At 37.0% G+C, this 18907-nt stretch overlaps 1 protein-coding gene across 6 annotated transcripts in view; it reads left to right on the forward strand.

Moving 5' to 3' along the window:
• The window catches only part of AP1S2 (adaptor related protein complex 1 subunit sigma 2), a 32588-nt gene extending 13733 nt beyond the window's left edge, over window positions 1–18855 (forward strand). The window contains exons 5-8 of one of the 6 annotated variants that reach the window (XR_012621953.1): window positions 5191–5285; window positions 5787–5824; window positions 6350–6382; window positions 13121–14525. Coding sequence is in view for 2 of the 6 variants with exons in the window: in XM_074814746.1 (XP_074670847.1) it covers window positions 16843–16890 (48 nt within the window). In the remaining 4 variants the exon portion in view is untranslated. Of the gene's footprint in view, window positions 1–5190; window positions 5286–5786; window positions 5825–6349; window positions 6383–13120; window positions 14526–16842 lie in introns of those variants that run through there. The other 5 variants (XR_012621952.1, XR_012621950.1, XR_012621951.1 and 2 more) reach the window with 5 other exon arrangements.
• The last annotated feature ends 52 nt before the right edge of the window (window positions 18856–18907 follow it).

The raw sequence follows: 18907 nt of genomic DNA on the forward strand, positions 1-18907 counted from the left end.
ACTCACCTTCATTTGAAGTAGAAGAAAGTTCCTAATCATTGGCTTTGAGTGAAAATTCTTTTTGTTATCCATCCTATGTAACTTTTATAAAAATATCTTGGAAATTATCCCCATTTTGTCCACCACTATTTTATAGGGTGTGTATGTATTCTTTGAGTGGTTGATTGCAGAACATCTAAAATACTTAAAAATACATATTTTTTTTAAGAGGTGTATCAATAAAAAGGCCAGCGGATCCATGGACAAATCATACTTGTTTGGTTCCATCTCTATTTTAGTAATGATCAAAAAAATCTAAAAGCTGTGTGAATGTTTTTTTCTTAGGCTCTTGCAGTTTGGCCTCAGGTAGTATTTACTAGTCCTTCCACATGAAGAATAACAGATATGCTATCAATTAACCTTATTTCCCTTGCTATTTCAAGCCCTCACCTCATCCTACATCCAGAAGGGTGTTTAAATTGTTAATGTCAGCTGACTTGTGTGCGATGTTTAGGGCTGCTATGTAGATTTAAGCTTTTAGTTTTAGAATGAGCATCTTTGACTGGAAATGAAAATTTGGTGAATTTCCTGCATATGCCATGAAAATTTTCTTCTTGGAGATGAAATGTGCTAATTGGAAACTATGTTTGAAGGTATGCATAATAGTGGAGAGATGGTATTCAGTTCTCCTTGAGATACGACAAAATAAAGGAATGTTAGCATTAGCAATGACAAAAGAAAATCCCTGAAGCCTGGAGTGGGTGGGAGTATAAGGGGTTTTGTCTGGTTTAGCACTTGTTTCTTACTAGTCTCCTGAGGAACTTACCATAATTAATGCAATTAATTCAGTCTTCACTTAATATTAGCTCTTAAATATAGACTACTGAAATAGACTGCCTTCCTAGGTTGGCAGTGACAGTATTTGCCTCGGCTGTACCTGTATTCCTCTCCATGTGAAACAAGAATGAATAATGAAATCTTTATTACAATGGAGAGCTGACTGCCTTGATTGCTGTCTGTTCTTTATGTGTAACTTCTGGCTCGGTTTCAGGTAGTCAGCTTAGTTGGTCAGTTTAAGACATGTATGTGCTTGATTTTAGGCATAGATACTGGTCTGTAATTAGTTTTTAGAAGATACGTATGGGGAGCTATGAGTTATCATGAATGAGAAAGGGGTATGTTGTTAGTTCATTAATTAAGGATTAGGAAATAGCTATGATCTTTGTGGATTTGGTTTCCCTTCCAATTTGTAGGAGATAGAGTAAGTTGTGGTAGTGTTTTGGTAGCTGATGCTTTTGTAAAAAGCATTTCAGACTTCAGTCCCTGAAGGGTTGACATAGCGTTGAGGGATATGCTGTAGTTGGGAACTGTTAATGTTAGGTTAATGGTTGGACTGGGTGATCTTCAAGGTCTTTTCCAACCTAGACAGTTCTGTGATAATGCAGTTAGATTGTTTGATCTTTTAGTTCAGGTATGAAGTGTGTGCCTTGTCCATTTATACTGAAGGTATTGACTCGGCATTGATCAAAAATAAAGTGAGCTTGTTTATGGTATTGGTTCTAGACATTATTTAAGAACTCAGAATGAAACTATTTCTGGTTTTATGTGATAGGTAAAGTCTATACATAAACAGAATATATAAGTCCAATTTGGGAATGTGCATTCAACATAATTACTTTCTTTTTTGAGGCATCGCATGTTTTCTTAATTGTGCTCTTCAAAATGTAGGTGCTCTTTAAGTAGTATGTGAGAAACTGCATGCATGTGGAAATGGCTTTTTGTAAGATACTTCGAGGTAGGTTTCCCCCTGCCTCAGTCTTGGGAATGAAAAGTTGAATTGCTTGTCCTTAGATTGGCATAGTTTGTCACAAAACATTCCTCAAAAACAAGATAAAGCATGTTGGGCCTAAATGAAGAGGTCAGTTGCTTTTGTGTTCATTTTTCCACATGTGTTGAACAGATGGTTATTTTTGAATGAAATAGGCCTTGTGCACATGCTTGACTACAGTGGTGCTCTATAACACTGTATATATAATATGCTTCACTTTGGAAGAATTTATTTGCACTTTGTCTTAGGAAAATTTGGTTTTGTTGTTCAGTTATGATATGGGTTGTTCTTGTGGTCGTTAACAGTTAACACTGCTGCTTAAATTCAGTGTTCACAGGACGGGGAGCAAAGGGATACTAAAGTTACTGTTTGATTGTGTGGAACTGTGCAAATGTGGTATTTCCAAATGTGTCAGTTACAGTTCCAGGCCTTGTCATGCTATCATCTATTCTTTGTGTATGTTTGTGTTAATTACTTTGCTTTGTAGCATTCTGTTCAAGTAAAAAGTGACTTAAAATATTTATAGAACTGTATTTCTGACTTTATATGGCTATCTTGCTTGTCATTGACTGTAGACTACTGAGTTTATAAAGTCACTAATACAACCTGCCAGTGTTTTTTTAAGAAGTCATCATGGCTTTGTAAATACCTGATGTAAATTCCCCTGGACTTCAGATGGAATGAACTGTAAGAATACACTTAATCAGGAATCATAGGAACATTGCTTCTCTTTGGGACAAACCTCTAAAGACAACTAGTTGTAAGTTTAATAGTAGCAGACAGATCTGTAAACCTTAATATTGAAGGTGTTTGTGTATTTTTAATAGATATTTTTGAACTGTCCTCCTTGTACTGTGGAGTAGGCTTTCCTGCAAATCCTTACCAGATCATACTCTTCTGTTTAAAGCAATAGGAATTGGTCCAGTAAATTGATAATAGAACCTTCACCTCTGTTCTACTCCCAAGTAGGAATGGGGAGAGGGGAAGTCAACCTTTTCAGATTTAAGTGTCTTCTCAAAAAACTGTCATTGAGTATCCATGAAGTTATTGTATGATACTTCACCTTCTTCCTATTCTCAGACTGCTTTTTCTTCTGGTAACATAAATATTTTACTGGTCTGTCTGTGAGTCTTTTGATTATTTTTTTGGAAAAATGCAGTTCGGTATCTTAATGTTCTTTGTGAAGTTTCTGGCTTTTCTAGATGTGTCATGATGCTTAGGATTTATCATGGATTTGCAGGCTGTGATTTCTAAATGCTTTGGAAATCCAGTTGTCTTTCCAGAAACATGTTGTCAAATCTTAATCTATCCTTGGCTTTATGAATTGAAAATGTTAGAAAGCAGTCTGCTTTTCACCTAAGCATTTCTTGTTCAGACCTTTAAAATATCATTTCAGTAAATCTGTCTCCATAATATTCTCCTTTTTTTTCTGTATGCATGTAAGATGTGAGTAATCTTATTCTATTAAAGAAATCAAAATGCTGATTAGAAGTTCTTAAGACTCAACAAGTTGTGAAGAAAGGAGTCTTCCATATAAGTATTAAGTATGCATTCAGTCAGCTTTGCAAATTGAAACATGAGGAAGTTTCTATTATAAGTAAGACAAATCAGCATAAATGAAGTCCTTGCTGTCTGATAACTATTCAGTACCCTCTCTGATGTGAATTCCAATGCTGATCAACAACATCCACTTTGCAAAACTACCTATGAAGTTGATCATTCACTGATATAAGCAATTCTTGTAGAACTGTTGAGGGTATATTAACAGTACACCAAACTCCTCATAGATTATAATTCTATTCAGGGTATACTTATTATCTGTACACTGAACCAACAGATTTTTCTCCAGAGATACTCTTCTGTTGCAGTCTGTAGAAGCACTGTGTCAGGGTGATAGATGAAAATTTTAGCACTGTTGCATATGCCGTAGCTGTTTTCAGGAGCTTAGTTGTGTGCTTTTGGTCAATAAACATAATAAATTCAATGAACAATTGCAGAAGACTGCTTTGACAGTAAGGAGTATCTTATCTTCAAAATTAGATGCTCTTTCTGAATGAGCACATTAATCTGCATTTTAATAGAATGTGTTCCCTGAATCTGGCAGAATGCTGAAAAGAGCAATGTTAATGTTTGGACCTTGAGATAGTGAGGAGAAAATTCAATTTTTACTCTGGTGTCTGAGATGATGTGTCATGTTGCAGTTCTACTACCCCTTCCTAAAATTTTCACTACCTGTGAAGATGACTTTAGAGCCCCACAGAATAGTAGGTGAAAAGAATATGAATGTCCCCAGGAGGCATCCCATTGTGTTCACTTTTTAGATTCTCATTTCTTTGTGGTCTTATTTGTGTGTTGTACAGATGTCAGGCACATTGCTGATGTGTGTTTGGGGGCTTTTATTTATTATTTTTAAGGGAGAAGTTGTGTTTTTTGTGCCAAGCTGTCTAACAACAGTAGTAGTTCCGGTGATGGCTATCAAGATGCATAAAAAGTGTGTATATTTTAAATCTTATGCTGAAAACTTGATTTTAAAAAGGCACAAAAAAAAGTCTGAGAAGACCTGTTCACAATTCTTTGAGAAATCTAAGTATATTTGATTAACAGATGGATTAAAGGGAAAATGTTCAACTTTTTGCACCAAGGATTACTACATGGAACTGACTGGCTTATCACATACAGCTCAGCAAGTGACAATGATGACTTAATAGTAAATATGATTACATAGCTCTTGAATTAACTTGTTTGAATTACTTCAGGAATGGTAGGTAGATAAGTTGAATAAAACTTCTATTTCCTTTCATGGAACGAATCTTACTTTAACAGCAATATTAGTAATAATACCGTGTGAAACTTAGTCACTGAATTAAGTATATGTAAATTTGGTAGCATCCTATTCTATTACGCTCTCAATCTGTTACAGTAATGAACAAATGATCTTAAGTTCTCTTAAAAAAAAAAAAAACAGTCTTTGAATTGATATTCCTTCAAGCACAGGTGAGCCTTTCTAAACAACTCTCTAGAACTTACTAATTTAAGGTACTAATATCCTTTATCTTGTTAAGAAATGAGAAATAAGAGTTTTTTAATGCATCTACTTGGAGTCTTTGAACAGATGTTTTTTTTACTGTTGCATTTCTGTTGTTTGCTTTGTTACAGTGAACTTTTAGTAGGACCTAATAAAATTGTATTAACTTAAAGAATAACAATAGCTGAAACACATTTGAGTGAAATAACTGAATTTTGTATATAGTTTAGAATATTTTCTAACTTTTGTTTTAAATTGAAATAAGCTGTAAATAATTGGGTGGGTCTTGTTTTGTTTGTTTTTTTTAATTAAGTAGTTGGTATCACATTTTCACTGCTGCTTGATTTTGTGTTTGTAGAGCCAGAATGAAGACTGGGGAGGTTTGTCTGAGGATATCTTATGATTAAGAGCAATCTAAGGCATTAGCCCTTTTGACCCCCATCTAAATGATTGGTAACTACCAAGTTTACCATTTTGGTGGCATGGTTTAAATGGGTGCTATGCAAAACTGCTGCACGCGTAATTAAGTCCTTGCAAGGGTAAACAGAAAATGGGTGATGGGCTTAACTTTCTGCAACACTTGCATGATGGTCTTTGAAGAGTGCTTTGAGTGTTCCCTTTTATTTTCCTTTTTTGTACTAACCGCATCAACTTGAAGTGTCTGACTTCTACTAGCTTTCTTTGGTGTTGATAATTAAGTGGGATAATGCAAGTTAGAGAAATGGATACCAAAACTAATAACTAAACAGATGTTTGGCTTTGTTTACTTACAATCAACCCATGTAAATGTGTATTTACTGGAAAATGAGCTGTTTACATCTGCTGTGCAAAGAAAATGGGCCCTAAAAAGACTGGGTGCTGCTGCAATTGACTGTATATCAAGTGCCGGATGCTGCATGACAGAACAAAGCTTATTTGCATATATAGTGCATTGCAACATATTTTTGTCCAAAGCGTAAGTGGAATACATTGTGGCAGTCCCACTAATAAAGGTAAGATTTTATTTTACATAAGGCAAGTTTAAAACACATATCAAAATTATCAGCTGGAGAAAACTTAATTAGTCCTCTGCTTATTTGATATCATGATAACAAGTAGTTCAGTAAACAAATTGGCTTTTGTAATGTGGAACGGCGGTAATAGATCTAATTTCATATGCAGCTTTATAAATACCAGGGTTTAGTTTCCAGACAAAAGAAAATTATTATAATAGACAAAAGTATTTTGTGACACGTTAAAAATCAAATTCACTCTTGGTGTACGGGTGTTTTTACCATTTAAAAGTTACCTAGTGTATGATGCAGCTGTTGATCTGCGTTGAGGAGTGGAGAGTAGCTAATAACCTGTCTGTAGATTTAGGGCAGCCAACAAGTCATTTGTTCAACATAGAGTTTATGTGAGTTTGGACATATTCTAAAACAGTGATAAGAAAACATAAATGCTCAAGCTTGATTTTTTTTTCCACATTTTTTTTTCCCCATGTTTATTGCTTTTTCTCTCCTCTTCATGATAACAAGTTCATGTATGAAGAGTGTGATTCTCATGGTGAGGTTAGTATTAATACTGCAACTGTAAAAGTTTCCGTGTGATTAAAACTTTTAAAAGTATTAATATTGTCTGGGACCTATGCCAAGCATAGAGCTTTCACTTAGGAGTCTTAATCTTTTTTGTTGTCTTAAATGGCTACAAAGACCAATTCTGGAACATGCAAGCTCAGGCTTAGAGAATTCTGTGTGACTCCAGTTTACTTGTCTACAGTATGTCCCTGATGAATTTTATGTATGGGCACAGTTTTAGTTGAAGAAATGTGCTTTGTCCCCATTACTTTAAGCGGAGTGGCATTGTCAGATGCCCATGGGATGCTTCTTCCTGGCCTGTACCATCCCTGGAAGGAGTGGAGGAATACTGGCTGTGTACAGAGCTTAATTTATATGGTTGTCATGACTCTACAGAATATGGAGAAACAGGGATGGCATCTGCTGGGGTGAGTGGAGAGGGACAGATAAATGGTTGCACATGATAAGAGATGGGGATAGTTTGTCTGCAGGAAGGAACTGCAGCTTGTATATAGGAATGAAGATCGTCTGTGGTAAAGAAAGGTCTCCTGAGGTGAAGAAGGTTGCCTTTGGGCAAGGGGCAGATTTTGACTTGTATAGCTTCTGTGCTTGGATTAACCTGATACTTAACTGATAGGTTATACTCCTTCAAATTACTTAATCAGTGTTACTCTATCAAGCATAAACAGGCACTAAATGGGTAGAATTTGGTTTTTTGATGGCTGTTTCAGAGAGATTGGCTTGTAAACTAGGGTGTTGAGTTCTTTTCGTGCTATATGGCAAGTATAATAAGCCACATATTCAGAAGTAGTCTATTCCATACAGAACTTGGTTAAATTTAAGGTAAGTCTTGTATAATGTTGAAAGACTTAAGTGGTATACAACTAGACAGGGTGAAGTTTTTTTACTGTACACTGAAGTTCTACTAAATAGAACTTGCGCTTCCTATCAAGAGCAGTTTACAGGTGGTAAAGTTGTGGTCTTGAGTCAGGGTGCTGTTTCCTCGTCACCTAAAACCATGCTGACCATGACTCTTGTTGAGAAGGCTGGATTCATTCCTGCTGCCACCTTTCTGGAGGCACACTTGCTCTGTGATTATGTGGCTCCTAGCCTGTTAGCTAAAATCTAAGAATATGAAGGGAAGCATGAGGGCACTGCCAGGAGGAGGAAATCAGTGTCATTGAAAAGGGAAGTAAAAGGCAGCTGCTTCTGGTTGCAGCCAGGACTTCTGATAAAGCTAATTGTATAACTTAAATTTTTATTTTTAACAACTCACAGTGTAAGTGTTCTAAAAAGTCAGTGTTGCCCATGTATCTTGTCTTGACTCCTGTCTGCTGTGAGCCCCCAAGCCAGCCAGCTTAGTTAGGTAAGTTCTAATTTACCTGTCTTACACTGCACCCCTGCTGTTGGCCTGAGGAATGTGGCAAGGAGCTTCAGCAGCAGTATTGATGTACGGAGTTTTCAGCTGTTCTTTCCTTCTCTCTTTCCTTTGTGCCAGAGAAGCTATTTATATGACCATTCTAGAACTGGATTTCAGATCCATTTAAACTGATCCAATTTAAATTGCTCATTTCTAAAAACATATAGTCAGCAGCTTTTCTGTATTTACAACTTGGCCCTGCAAACATTTGTCCAAACAACTATAAGAAGGCAAAGTGCTGCAGGAACAGGAAGGAAGGGGAATGCTTAAATGCCATTGCCATGGAAGCTGAATGATATTGGATGTGACATGGCTTGTTACAGCAGTATATTCTGGTCATCCCTTCAAAGCTACAGCCCTGCAGTTTAAGAAATGGTTCCTTAAGCAGAGGGGAATAAGTAATGCAAACTTGGAGCTGCAGTGCTGGAATAAAATGGAAGAAAACATTAATGAATACTTATGTGCGTAGTTTGGCAAGCTGCCAAACATACAGACACTGTGGGATTATCTGATAGAGAACTTGGTGATTTGTAATAATTTTGGCTGTAGCTTCAGATACGAAGTATTCAGCTGTAGTACTTGCTTAAAGCATTTGCGTTTTTGTGGTGGGGAAGTGGAGCCTCCAGTGGATGCTGAACCATCCTTACACTTAAAAATTAGGCTGTCAGTTCTTCATAGCTCACTGCTAAGCAACTGATTGGCAGGTATAAAGCACTGCCTCCTGGAGCGATTATCACCTCTGATCCAGCAGATCAGAATAGCAACTAAGAAGCAGGAAGCACCCACTATTATCCAGTTACAGTACATGAAGTTTCCACTGATATTTTTACTTCTGCTGTTGGAGAGGGAGGCAGGAAGGCCACTGGCTGATCTTATGTCATATCCTTCTGCTCTGGTCTGTTGAGGTGATGTTTTAGAGCCGAAGTATGTGCATGTGCTAGGATGTTTTGATGAATAACACTTGCATGATGACCGTTGCTATTTCAGACTCTTGTGGAGTATTATGTTGATTAATTTGCACCAATCTTGAAAATTTCTTTTTTTGTCTCCTCTGTATAGGAAGCTGCAGACAAGATCTTGACTTAGAGTTGACAATGATGTAGGATTGTTCTTTGTTTTTGAGCAGCATCATAGTTAATGTTTGTCTCTGAACATGTCCAAGACTTTGTGGGTGTTTCTAAGTTCTCAGAAAATGCTTTGCTCTCCTTTGAAAGTGAAGTAAATTTTTCTCAATAATTCTGTAATTGGAGTATCTGAATAGTTAGCTAACCAAAGATTGGGAAATAGATACTCTACTGTTTTGAAATCCCTGAAAAGGCAAGTGAACAGCAGCAATTTCCTAAAGCAGTCTTTCATTAGAAATATTTCCTAATAAGGATTCAGGAGTGTAAAAGTAATTGCTTCTGAAGCATTGCTGAAGAAGTGCTTGTTAAATGTTAATCTCTTCCTACTGTAAGAACTTCATGTTTCTAAACAAACCCTCATCCCACCTCTCTTTTCCCCATAGCCTGTTTCTGTAGAATTGTTGCCAAGCTGCTGTGCATTCTGTGGTCCTGCATCTTGTCTGTTGTTCTAGCTTGGGGTTTGTTTAGAGACTGGGGGGAAAAAAAGACAAGCCTTCATCAAAGGCAGCAGTTGTAATTTTTGCTTACAGTTTAACATGGCTTGCCTTCATAGGCTTTGTGCTGGTTTTGATGGGAAAGAGTTAAAACAAAAACCTAAGCAAACTTTCCCTGAAAAAGGTGTGCCACTGCAGCGCTGCAAAATGCTGAACTTGAGTCAGTTTGGTGTAGGCATAAATAATTTCTTGTCTCTCTCTTGCCTGAGGAAATAGACTGTTTTCTTGTCCACTGCAGACATAAAGTAGCTTAAATTGCAGCAAGAAAGTAATTTCAAAGTAGATGTTAAGCAAATTTTCCAGTGGTGATGATAATGAAGCATTTAAATAGATTGCCTGGGGGGCATTACAAAGTTCCCATCGCTGGGTGCCTTTTAACAGATCAAATACCTCTCAGGAATGTTACAGGTATGCTGTTTGGGGGACTGGATTAAATGAAATACCTTCTAATTTTAGTTTGATTATGATTTTTAATTAGGTTGGGTCATGACAAAGTTGGCTGACACAAATGTCAGTTGGGCTGGGCTGGCTAAATAGTTGACTCAAATCAACTCTACCATTTTTCTAATTTGAAAATCTCTAATGACTCAGGCTGACAATTTCAGAGAGTATTATTAGTTTTTTTAAAATGACTTGTAAACACAGATGTCAGTTTGAGAAGGATGGATTCTAGTAACTTTAAAACATTGTGGAATTGCAGTGTGCAGTTTGTATTGTAGAGCTATTAACTGCTTTGGCAAAACTAGGATGTCAGCCCTATGTGTTAAAATTCAGATAAACAGTTATCATCCACATTTTTAAGGAAGTGAAGATTTTTCAGAGGTAGTATTTCATGTTAGTTTGCCATCGTACTGTGCTGTAAGGATACCATTGCCTCTTCCCTAGGTGCTGGATCAACTAATTTATAAACTCATTAGATCAAGATAGCTAGCTATTGTAAGGACATGCTTCACAGGCTCAGATGTTTGAGGTCTGCAGAGTTGCACAGAAGGAAGGCAAGGTACTCTAGATACCAACTTGTAGAAGTTGACATCTGTCATTTCCCCCAAATTGTCTTTTCTGGTATTCAGACCAGCAGGCCAACTTCTCTGGAGACAATATGGCAGGAAACACAGTAAAAAATGTAGCAAATCATAGTTGGAGCTTGTGATATACTGTAGTTCTGTGATGACAAATAATTTGTCAAAACTTCATTTTCCTTTCTGTTGCTTGTCAGGCTGCCCACAGTGCAGACCCGCTGTGCATGATGGTCTTGGACATCCTCAGTGGGGTACAGAGGTCTCACTGAAAGTGCAGGGTGTTCCATCTCACAATACTGCTGTATTACCGCTTCGTTATCTCAGTTACTGTTGTCTTCCATTTAATCTTTTAGATTCACCTCTACAATGTCAGTTTATTGCTAGTCTAGTTGCAGGTGGTGTTTACATGTTCTGTAAGCTAAAAAGCTGCCAGGAGCGAAATAACCCCTTTCTTCCTATTGTTATCTGACAATCTATCTTGCTTTATCAGTAGCTAATAAGTTTCTGTCAAGATGAGACACTAATCCCATAACAGTAGTTTGAATCAATCACCTTAATTTTGTGTACCAGGATTTTCTCATCTAAGACAAATAATTCTTCAAGTTATAAACCATTGAAAATATGAACAAGGCAGGGAATAGCCTGGGAGTGTGGGCAAGAGTAGAAGTTTGGAAAATACTGGAAGGTAACAAGTGGATAAACGTGAAATGAACACTTCCATGTCCTCATTTGTTGGTACCAGTTGTGTGTAAGGGAACACGGTCAGTGCTTCCAGGACAAAGAGTGTGCTAAAGAATGTGTGCAGCCTGGGATAATCTTTGAACACAACGGTGAATGGTAATCAGCCTCATAAAAGTGCTAGAAAATGAGCTGCTCTCATTCTTCTTTCTGTCCAGAGAGCTATTATAAAATTAAGGAGAAATCTGTTACAAGATTTGACAGGCATTTCAGTGAAGACACCAACTTTGGAGGCTCCAGGTTTCCAAGGGAGAAACACTGGAAGAAATGAGGTTTTTTTTCAAGGAGGAGGAGAATCAGTCACATGTGTGCATATATGTTCCAGGTAGAAACTGAAAATCTGAAACTGTAAAAATTGGGCATTTGAGATTGTCACAATACGCCTGATTTTCAGTTGTCTTCATGAATCTGTGTCATACCAGCGGTGTAAGTAAAGCAGAAGTTTCCCATAAGTACCTCTCTGGGAATTTTTTTGGAGGCTCCACCAGTTCTAGAGCTAATATTTTCTTTTTAGTCAAAGCTCCTACTCCTTGGGGCTAGTACTGTATACTGCCATTGTGCAGTGCCTTTTCCAGTTAGGAGTATGTGTCAGCATTTTGTTTTTAATAACACTTGACTTAAGCAGTAAGAGAGGTTTTAAGAGTTAAAATTCACATTTGTAATTCTCTATTACATACCAAATTCTTTTGAGTTTTACCAAAAATCACAGCAGACTTCATACAACTTAATTGTAACTGTCACTGAGCTATAGGTGCTATTACTTTGACAACTACCGGATTTGTAGTTGGCTTGTTCAGAATAATTTTAACTACTATGGAATAATGTTCAGATTACTGATACACAAAAGCCGTATAAATCCTGTAAAGCTTCTAGGATATTTTTGTGCTTTTTTGTAATTGGAGATTAGAATTAAAAATATACAAGCTTGAATGTGTGAATAAACTGAGATGACACAGAGGAAATTAAGTTTGGAAGTCATGGGAACTTTCTCAGTTCTGTTGTAAGGCTTCTGTAGTTTTGGGGGCTGGTATACTAAAATAGATTGAAAACTTTAATTGGTACATCATGAAAGATAGTGACTGAAATGTGGAGAGTTGTGTTGTGTGCCTTTTTTCCTCCCAGAAGATGTGTAATGGGCATATGTGGGGCTGATACTCCTAAACTGCTATTACTCCTTTAAAAATGTCCTCATCTGTCTTCAAGGCACTGATTTTAATACAAAAAATTGAGTATTGCTTGCTTTCTAACTCATCTTTCAACAAATTGTTATACTAATGTTCATGTTAGTAATGTAAGGGTACTAAGTTCAGTGACATAATTCAGAAGCAAAGAAAACTACCTGCTGTGAGAGGTGACTCAGATACCTACCATTTTTTCAACAGGCACTCTTTGATAGATAATTTTTGTTGGAAGTAATGCAAGTACTGCCCTGGCATGGTGCTGCTCACAACCGTGTTCTAGCGGCCTGTTACCAATGTATGTTTATCAGAGCAGATATGGTAGGTGATGTCAAATGTTCCCTTAGCCCAGTGCCCTGTCTGTGACAGTAGCCAATAGTCAATGTCCACTGAAGAGGCCAGAATGAAGCAAATACATAGGGTGGTCCATCTCCGGAAGAGTATCTCTGCTTGAAACAAATTTTGGCTGAGAAGAAATGCTGAGCTTACATAATACAATAATTACAAAGTTGTCCTGTATGTTGTTGGACCCAGCATGCAAGTATAGGGGGGTAAAATGATGGTTCTCCCTGCCACCACTGCCCGCCCCTGCCCCCCCCCCCCCCCCGCCAAGGTCTAGAGTAGTCAAAAATACAGTATTGTATTTCTGTATCAAATGTCCTTTTCATGTCAGAGATACAATAGTGAGATAATATTTTTGTTTTCTTGCATATCTGTCCCTTTCTATTATGTATAAGAATATGTACATTTCTTTTGTAGCCACGTCATGAATACTTTAATGTCCCAGTGTACTAAATGGCTTCATTCATCATGCATGCAGAATTTCAGAGGAGATAGACCTGTGACTTACTCATGGCAGAACATTATCATCAGCTTGGTGAATCCAGTCATCTTGAATCTAATAGAATACCACAACCATTCTCTGCTGTTGTACTTTCCTCTTCCCCCTGTTTTACGGTGTTGTCTCTTCGCATGTCTCATTTCAACAAAACTTGTGCTTGTTGGCATATGGTTTAACTTTTTTATTGTGTGTAAGCTTGAAGTCTTATGCTTAAAAGATCTGTAGAGTTTTCTGAGCTAAACATCTATATACTGCAACCCCTATGCTGTAACATTACTTGACCTATGTTTATCTTTCAAATAAGTTGTGGTGTTATTTAAACATACACTTAAAACCTGTAGATGAAGTTAATATTTGCGGAGAAACTAGTGAAGGAGTAGTAGTATTTGAAACGTGTATACACACAAGTATTAAATGATGTTACACACAATTCTGCACAGACCTTGCATCTTAAAGATGCACATACCAGTATCCTTTTCAGAGACTGGCACGGTAGTGTGACTTAACCTTGTAAAGAGGAGGAAGGCAGAATTGATTAGTGCAAAGAGAACGATTTACAATCTGAAGTTACCACATTTGTATTTAAATGTTCAAAACGCTCTTCTGAGTAATTGAACAATTGCTGCTACTGAAGGAGAGAACAAGTTCATTCCTTTACAAATGGTTAGGATTGGAAAGATTTTTAAGTCCATTAGCAGCATACTTCAAATATGTCTCCTTCAACTGGCGTTTCCAGTTTTGAGTGCAGACTACCTTGTCTATGAGAGAACTGCCACGAGGATGAATATAAGTACCTTTCAGTTAAAAAGTGTGGGCTGAGAGGGCATGTATTGCATCCTCTCCTTGCCTAGTAGAAGAAAATAATTTGTAACCTAAAACCAGTGCTGGTTTTGAAAATTATTTAAATACAATTAGCAAGGAGGTGGTTACTGAGATTAACCACAGACAGCTAATTCCACGTGCTATATGTGGTAATGCACTACCTTTCAAATGTTAAACTGACATAAACATGAGAGATGTAGGGGATTAGACAAAAGATTTGGATTGGATTTGCAGCATTCTGAAATCTTAGAAAACAAGATCATAGGAGTGGTTTTCCATTTCCAAGTTTGCCTTTTTTCTGTAAGACATTAACAATGTGTTTGAATGTCTGGTTAATGCTGCTTTAGCCTGCATTATTTCATGCCTGTTGGCTTAAAATGCTGTGCATTGAGCTGTAATGAGATGCTGTTTTTCTTGTTATCTGTATACAGCTGCTTGCTTCTAAATGACTAGGTAATGAATTAGCTTTCCTGGCATGTTTGAAATAAAGTATTGCATGCACTTTTGTCTCATGTGAATGACTTTTTTTCCTCATCTGTGTTCTGATATATTTCAAATTTGCATTGTTTGCCTTGGGTGATTCTGAGCAGCAGGTAGTGTATAATACTGCAGAATGTTTTCCATAACAATTGGATAAAATGTTTGACACTTCCTAAAACAAATAACGTGAACAAAACCTAATATAATTCATTCTATTTGTTTCTTAAAAGTCATAATTGATGAAATTACTCCTCTAGCAAAACACATTAGCCTTTAGGTGCTCCTTTTGAGATTATATTGTTGATGTGCACATAAGGAGGCATGTCTGCCTCAATGTTACTGCTCTAGTATTAAAATCTGACTGAGTTCTAGTGGTGAGGTGTCTGTGGACAAGTAGCCAATGTCCTTGAAATACATTGCTTTAAATTCATTGTTAGCCAATGGCCTTGATTTGCTTGGAGAAATTTTATCTTTATTTAAGTATATGCCTGTTGAAAATTACCTACAATTTTGAATTGGCAGTGGAGACAATAATACTAAACTGCTCTAAAGATAGTAGCAGCAGTGAACTGTATTTCTTCATAGCTACTGAGCAACTTTTTTTTCAGGTAATTTAGTGAATACCTTGTTTCACCACTGAGTAACTGTAAGTGTCCACTGCTGCCTAATCAATTTAAAACTGTGAAAAGTTATTTTATTAGAAATATTTTCAAGACCCTGAAATGCTTGAGAAGTTATATTCTGTTAGAATAGTCTGGAGTTCTGTTGCTGTAGTTAAGAATGTAGGATTTTTTTGGGTAAAATGCTGTGAGTTGGAGGATAGGGGAGATGCATGTTCTCTAAAATGAATGCAGCAAAGTAATCTGGGAATATAATGCGACAGGTTTTATTAAAAATGCTGCATGGTCTTTTCTTCAATCAGTGTCTCCTTTTGTGGGATTTGTGTTGAAATACACATGTAAATCTTTAATCCTGCCATCCTGTCTGTTTTTTTCAAGGTCACTGCAGTTCTAAGAGTATTTAAATACTGCATCAGTGAGAAAGACCCCACTGTATCTTTAATACACCGAGTATCTTGTTTCCAGTTTTAACTTGCCTTTTTTTTTTTTGCAATTTTTTTATTTGCTGCTGGATTTTGGAAGCCATCTGGAAGTGCTCAGAGGTGGCCCGTTGCAAGCACTGACTTACTTTCAAATGAAGTTGCCTTTAAGATATGATAGCTTGTTCCTTCAATACTGCATCACCTTTATACATGAACTGAATGAGGATTGTAAACGTGATCATTTTGTGCTGCATAGTCAAGGTTGATAGAGACAATGTTCTTGTGTTATTTTCAAGCTTTAAGGTGTTTAATTATGTATTTTACTGACATTTTTTTTTAATAAATATTTAGAAAGCAGTTGAAAAACAAATTTGTTTGCTGCTTTAACTATTGTCTGCCTTTTTTTCTGCTTCATGACATGTCTTGTTTTAGGATGCTAAAGTAAGTGTATTTATACTCTGGATACTAAAACTGTTTATGTTTCTATAAGGACACAGTATCCCTTTTTATTTACTATGTTATTGTTAATAATTATGGAAAAGGACAGCCTAATGTTTCTAATTAAACTATTATTTCTTTTCAGATGCTATAGGAATAATGAATACAAAACTGAAAGCCCTTCAGAATTTTGTATTAACTTGTTCTTAATCTAAAGGAAGCTTTTTAAGATTAGAATTAACCTAAAACTTTGCCTGGTGTGGAATAATACAGTTCCAATCCTGGTACTTCCTCCACTTCTGTAGAAGTCAGTTTATTGACACCAGGTATACCAAGGTACCTTGACCTGGTTTTATGAACTAAATGGGACTGGTGTAAAAAAAAAAAAAAATCTCAACTCTTAATAAAGGGTGTAAGGGATACTGTATCTTAGTTGCATCAGCCATTCCATTCGTCCATTTATTCTTTCTTCCCTAACAGATTTTTAGAGACCTATGAAACAATTCACCACAAAAATCACTGGCTCCATTGCAAGATGCTTCCCTATCCCTCCCCAATTCATATCTCTGTTAACTGGGTTATGATTTTTTTCCCTGCTGGTACATCTGAATTGCTTTATTTTTATTATGCTTAAGGGCAATAAAATCTACCAGCGATTCCTGTGAACCATGGCAATCTAATTAACAGCTCTTTGAAAAGTGCAGCTAATACCACGTTTGCGATCTGCAGTACTTTTATATTTTCATGTCTTTCAGCTTTTCTTTTTTAATTAAGCATCTTTCATACTAACTCATGTATAGTACTGTTCAGTAGAAGCACAGGGTCCATTTACCACTGTCTCAAATTTTCCCTCCATAGGAAGCAGAGACCCCACGTAGTGTACTTGAAGAAATTGGATTGACATAAATCTTCACTTCAGCTGATGACATCTCAGTGTTTCATACTGTAAATGTTCACTGCCTTCATTGTAATGTTTAGCTAATGGTGTAAGATGCTGTTTGTCAGTATTACTGTTTTGCTAAGCTGCTTCATTCAGGCCTACAGGAAAAATACTCCTCTGAAAAGGGAGCAAGAAACTAAAGTCCAAAAATCATAAATGAAAGGGAATTAGATTTAAATTGACTCAGTGTCTCCCTTCGCTGCATTTATAGGAAAACTGCATTTGACTTCAATAAGTGTACTGTTTTTTATAAGCAATCTTGACTTCAGGAAATAAATGTATCATCATGACATAGCATATCTAAATGAAAAGAAACTACATGGACAACTCCAAATATGAAACGTTATGGTGTAGAAATTGTGTTTATGCAACCAAAGACTTTTGTTCATCTACATTTTAGTCACCATTTGTGATAATTCTGCTTATTTCAGTTGATGCATAAAGATTGGAAATACCTGTTTACTACTGAATTTGTCATTATACCAAAGAATCCTGTTTGGATCTGCATATCAAACTGGTAAAAACTGTTAAGGTGATACTGCTTTTTGCAAGAAAACTGCAAACTGATCAGCTCACTAGGAGTGAAGGTGTATTTACGTGTAGCTACTTTGAGCAAAACTGTGCAAGTTACTATACTGAAAAGGGAATGCATGTAGTTAAAATTCCACATAAGGAAACTATTTTTAGATCTGATACTAGCTTGCTCTGAACATAAACACAGAAAAGGAGGTAGGCTTTTCTGACTGTATAGAGAGATGCATAATGAAAATTGGATACTTTTGAAGATGGGAAAGAAGGAGCTTTCTAAAAGGGACTTTTTATTATTTTCAAACTCTACAAATTAATTTGTATTTATTGGTGTTCTATAGTTATGCTTTAATGGGTGTATAGGTACCTTTAAAAAAAAAACCCACCCTAAGTGTCAATGTCATTTTAACTGCTTTTCTTGACTTACACCTTTAACATGTGACACATCCCTTAGGAAACTCCTGTGTGATGTACAGTTGAACCAACTAATTTGCAGTGAGAGCTTTTAAATATTAGACTTGTATAGTAGATTCACTGCAAATCACAAAGTGACACCAAGTACTATTTTGACACTTCTAGCGGACTTTCAGTAATTATTTTTCACCTGAGGAAATTCGATTCATCTATGCTTTTGAGTTTTGAGGAGGTAGTGCCACACTTTGGAGTGGCCAAGTTCTGCTCTGTGTCTGCATGGTCCCTGAGAAGGTGGCTGGGCTGTTCCCCTCCCTCCCTGGTAACTTCACGCAAGGAGTCAATGTTTTAGCTTGTTCACTTGAGTAAGTAGTGCCACGTTTTCACAAAATGTTGCTTTGGTGTTGTTGCTGGAAGCAGTCACGCAGAGCTAGCGTAAGCATTTACCCAGCCATCTGGAGAGCTAGACTGTGGGCTTGATGCGATCCAGGTTAAATTTAACCCACCAGGAAAGGCTCAGCCTTGCTGCTTGCAAGTCCCCTGATCCAGATCCTGGTATAAATGCTTGCGGCAGCAGGAGGGCCAGCTGGGGCGGGGCAGGGCTGGGACTGCATGCTTCTGCGGCAGTGCCAGGGTGCAGCCTGTGAACTCATGGTCTTGAGTTTGTTTGCTTAGGCCCTGTCTGGGATTTAACCATACTGGATTGCTTTTATCCTAGGGCACGCAAAAGCAGTGGTTTGCATTTCCCTGGTGCGCAAGGTGTAGGGATAGATGCGGATGAAGTGGTAGCAGAATGACCCCTGTGTGTGAGATTGAAGTAGTAAAATTACCTTAAGTCAAACCTGAAGCAATTTTATATGTATGAAACATGTTTTTAAAGTTTACACTGTCACTTGTATGTGCTTGGCTTGGATTGTGATTGTGACAAATAAATTGTTTGACCTCTGTCTGTCACATTGGTTTAGTTGTAATAAATGTTCGTTTTTACACCATTGCTGTGTGTTTATATGTAATTAGTTCTGGTGTTTGAGAGGAAAGAAGAGG

Source organism: Strix aluco, chromosome 2, assembly GCF_031877795.1.
Source record: "Strix aluco isolate bStrAlu1 chromosome 2, bStrAlu1.hap1, whole genome shotgun sequence".
Classification (NCBI taxonomy): domain Eukaryota; kingdom Metazoa; phylum Chordata; class Aves; order Strigiformes; family Strigidae; genus Strix; species Strix aluco.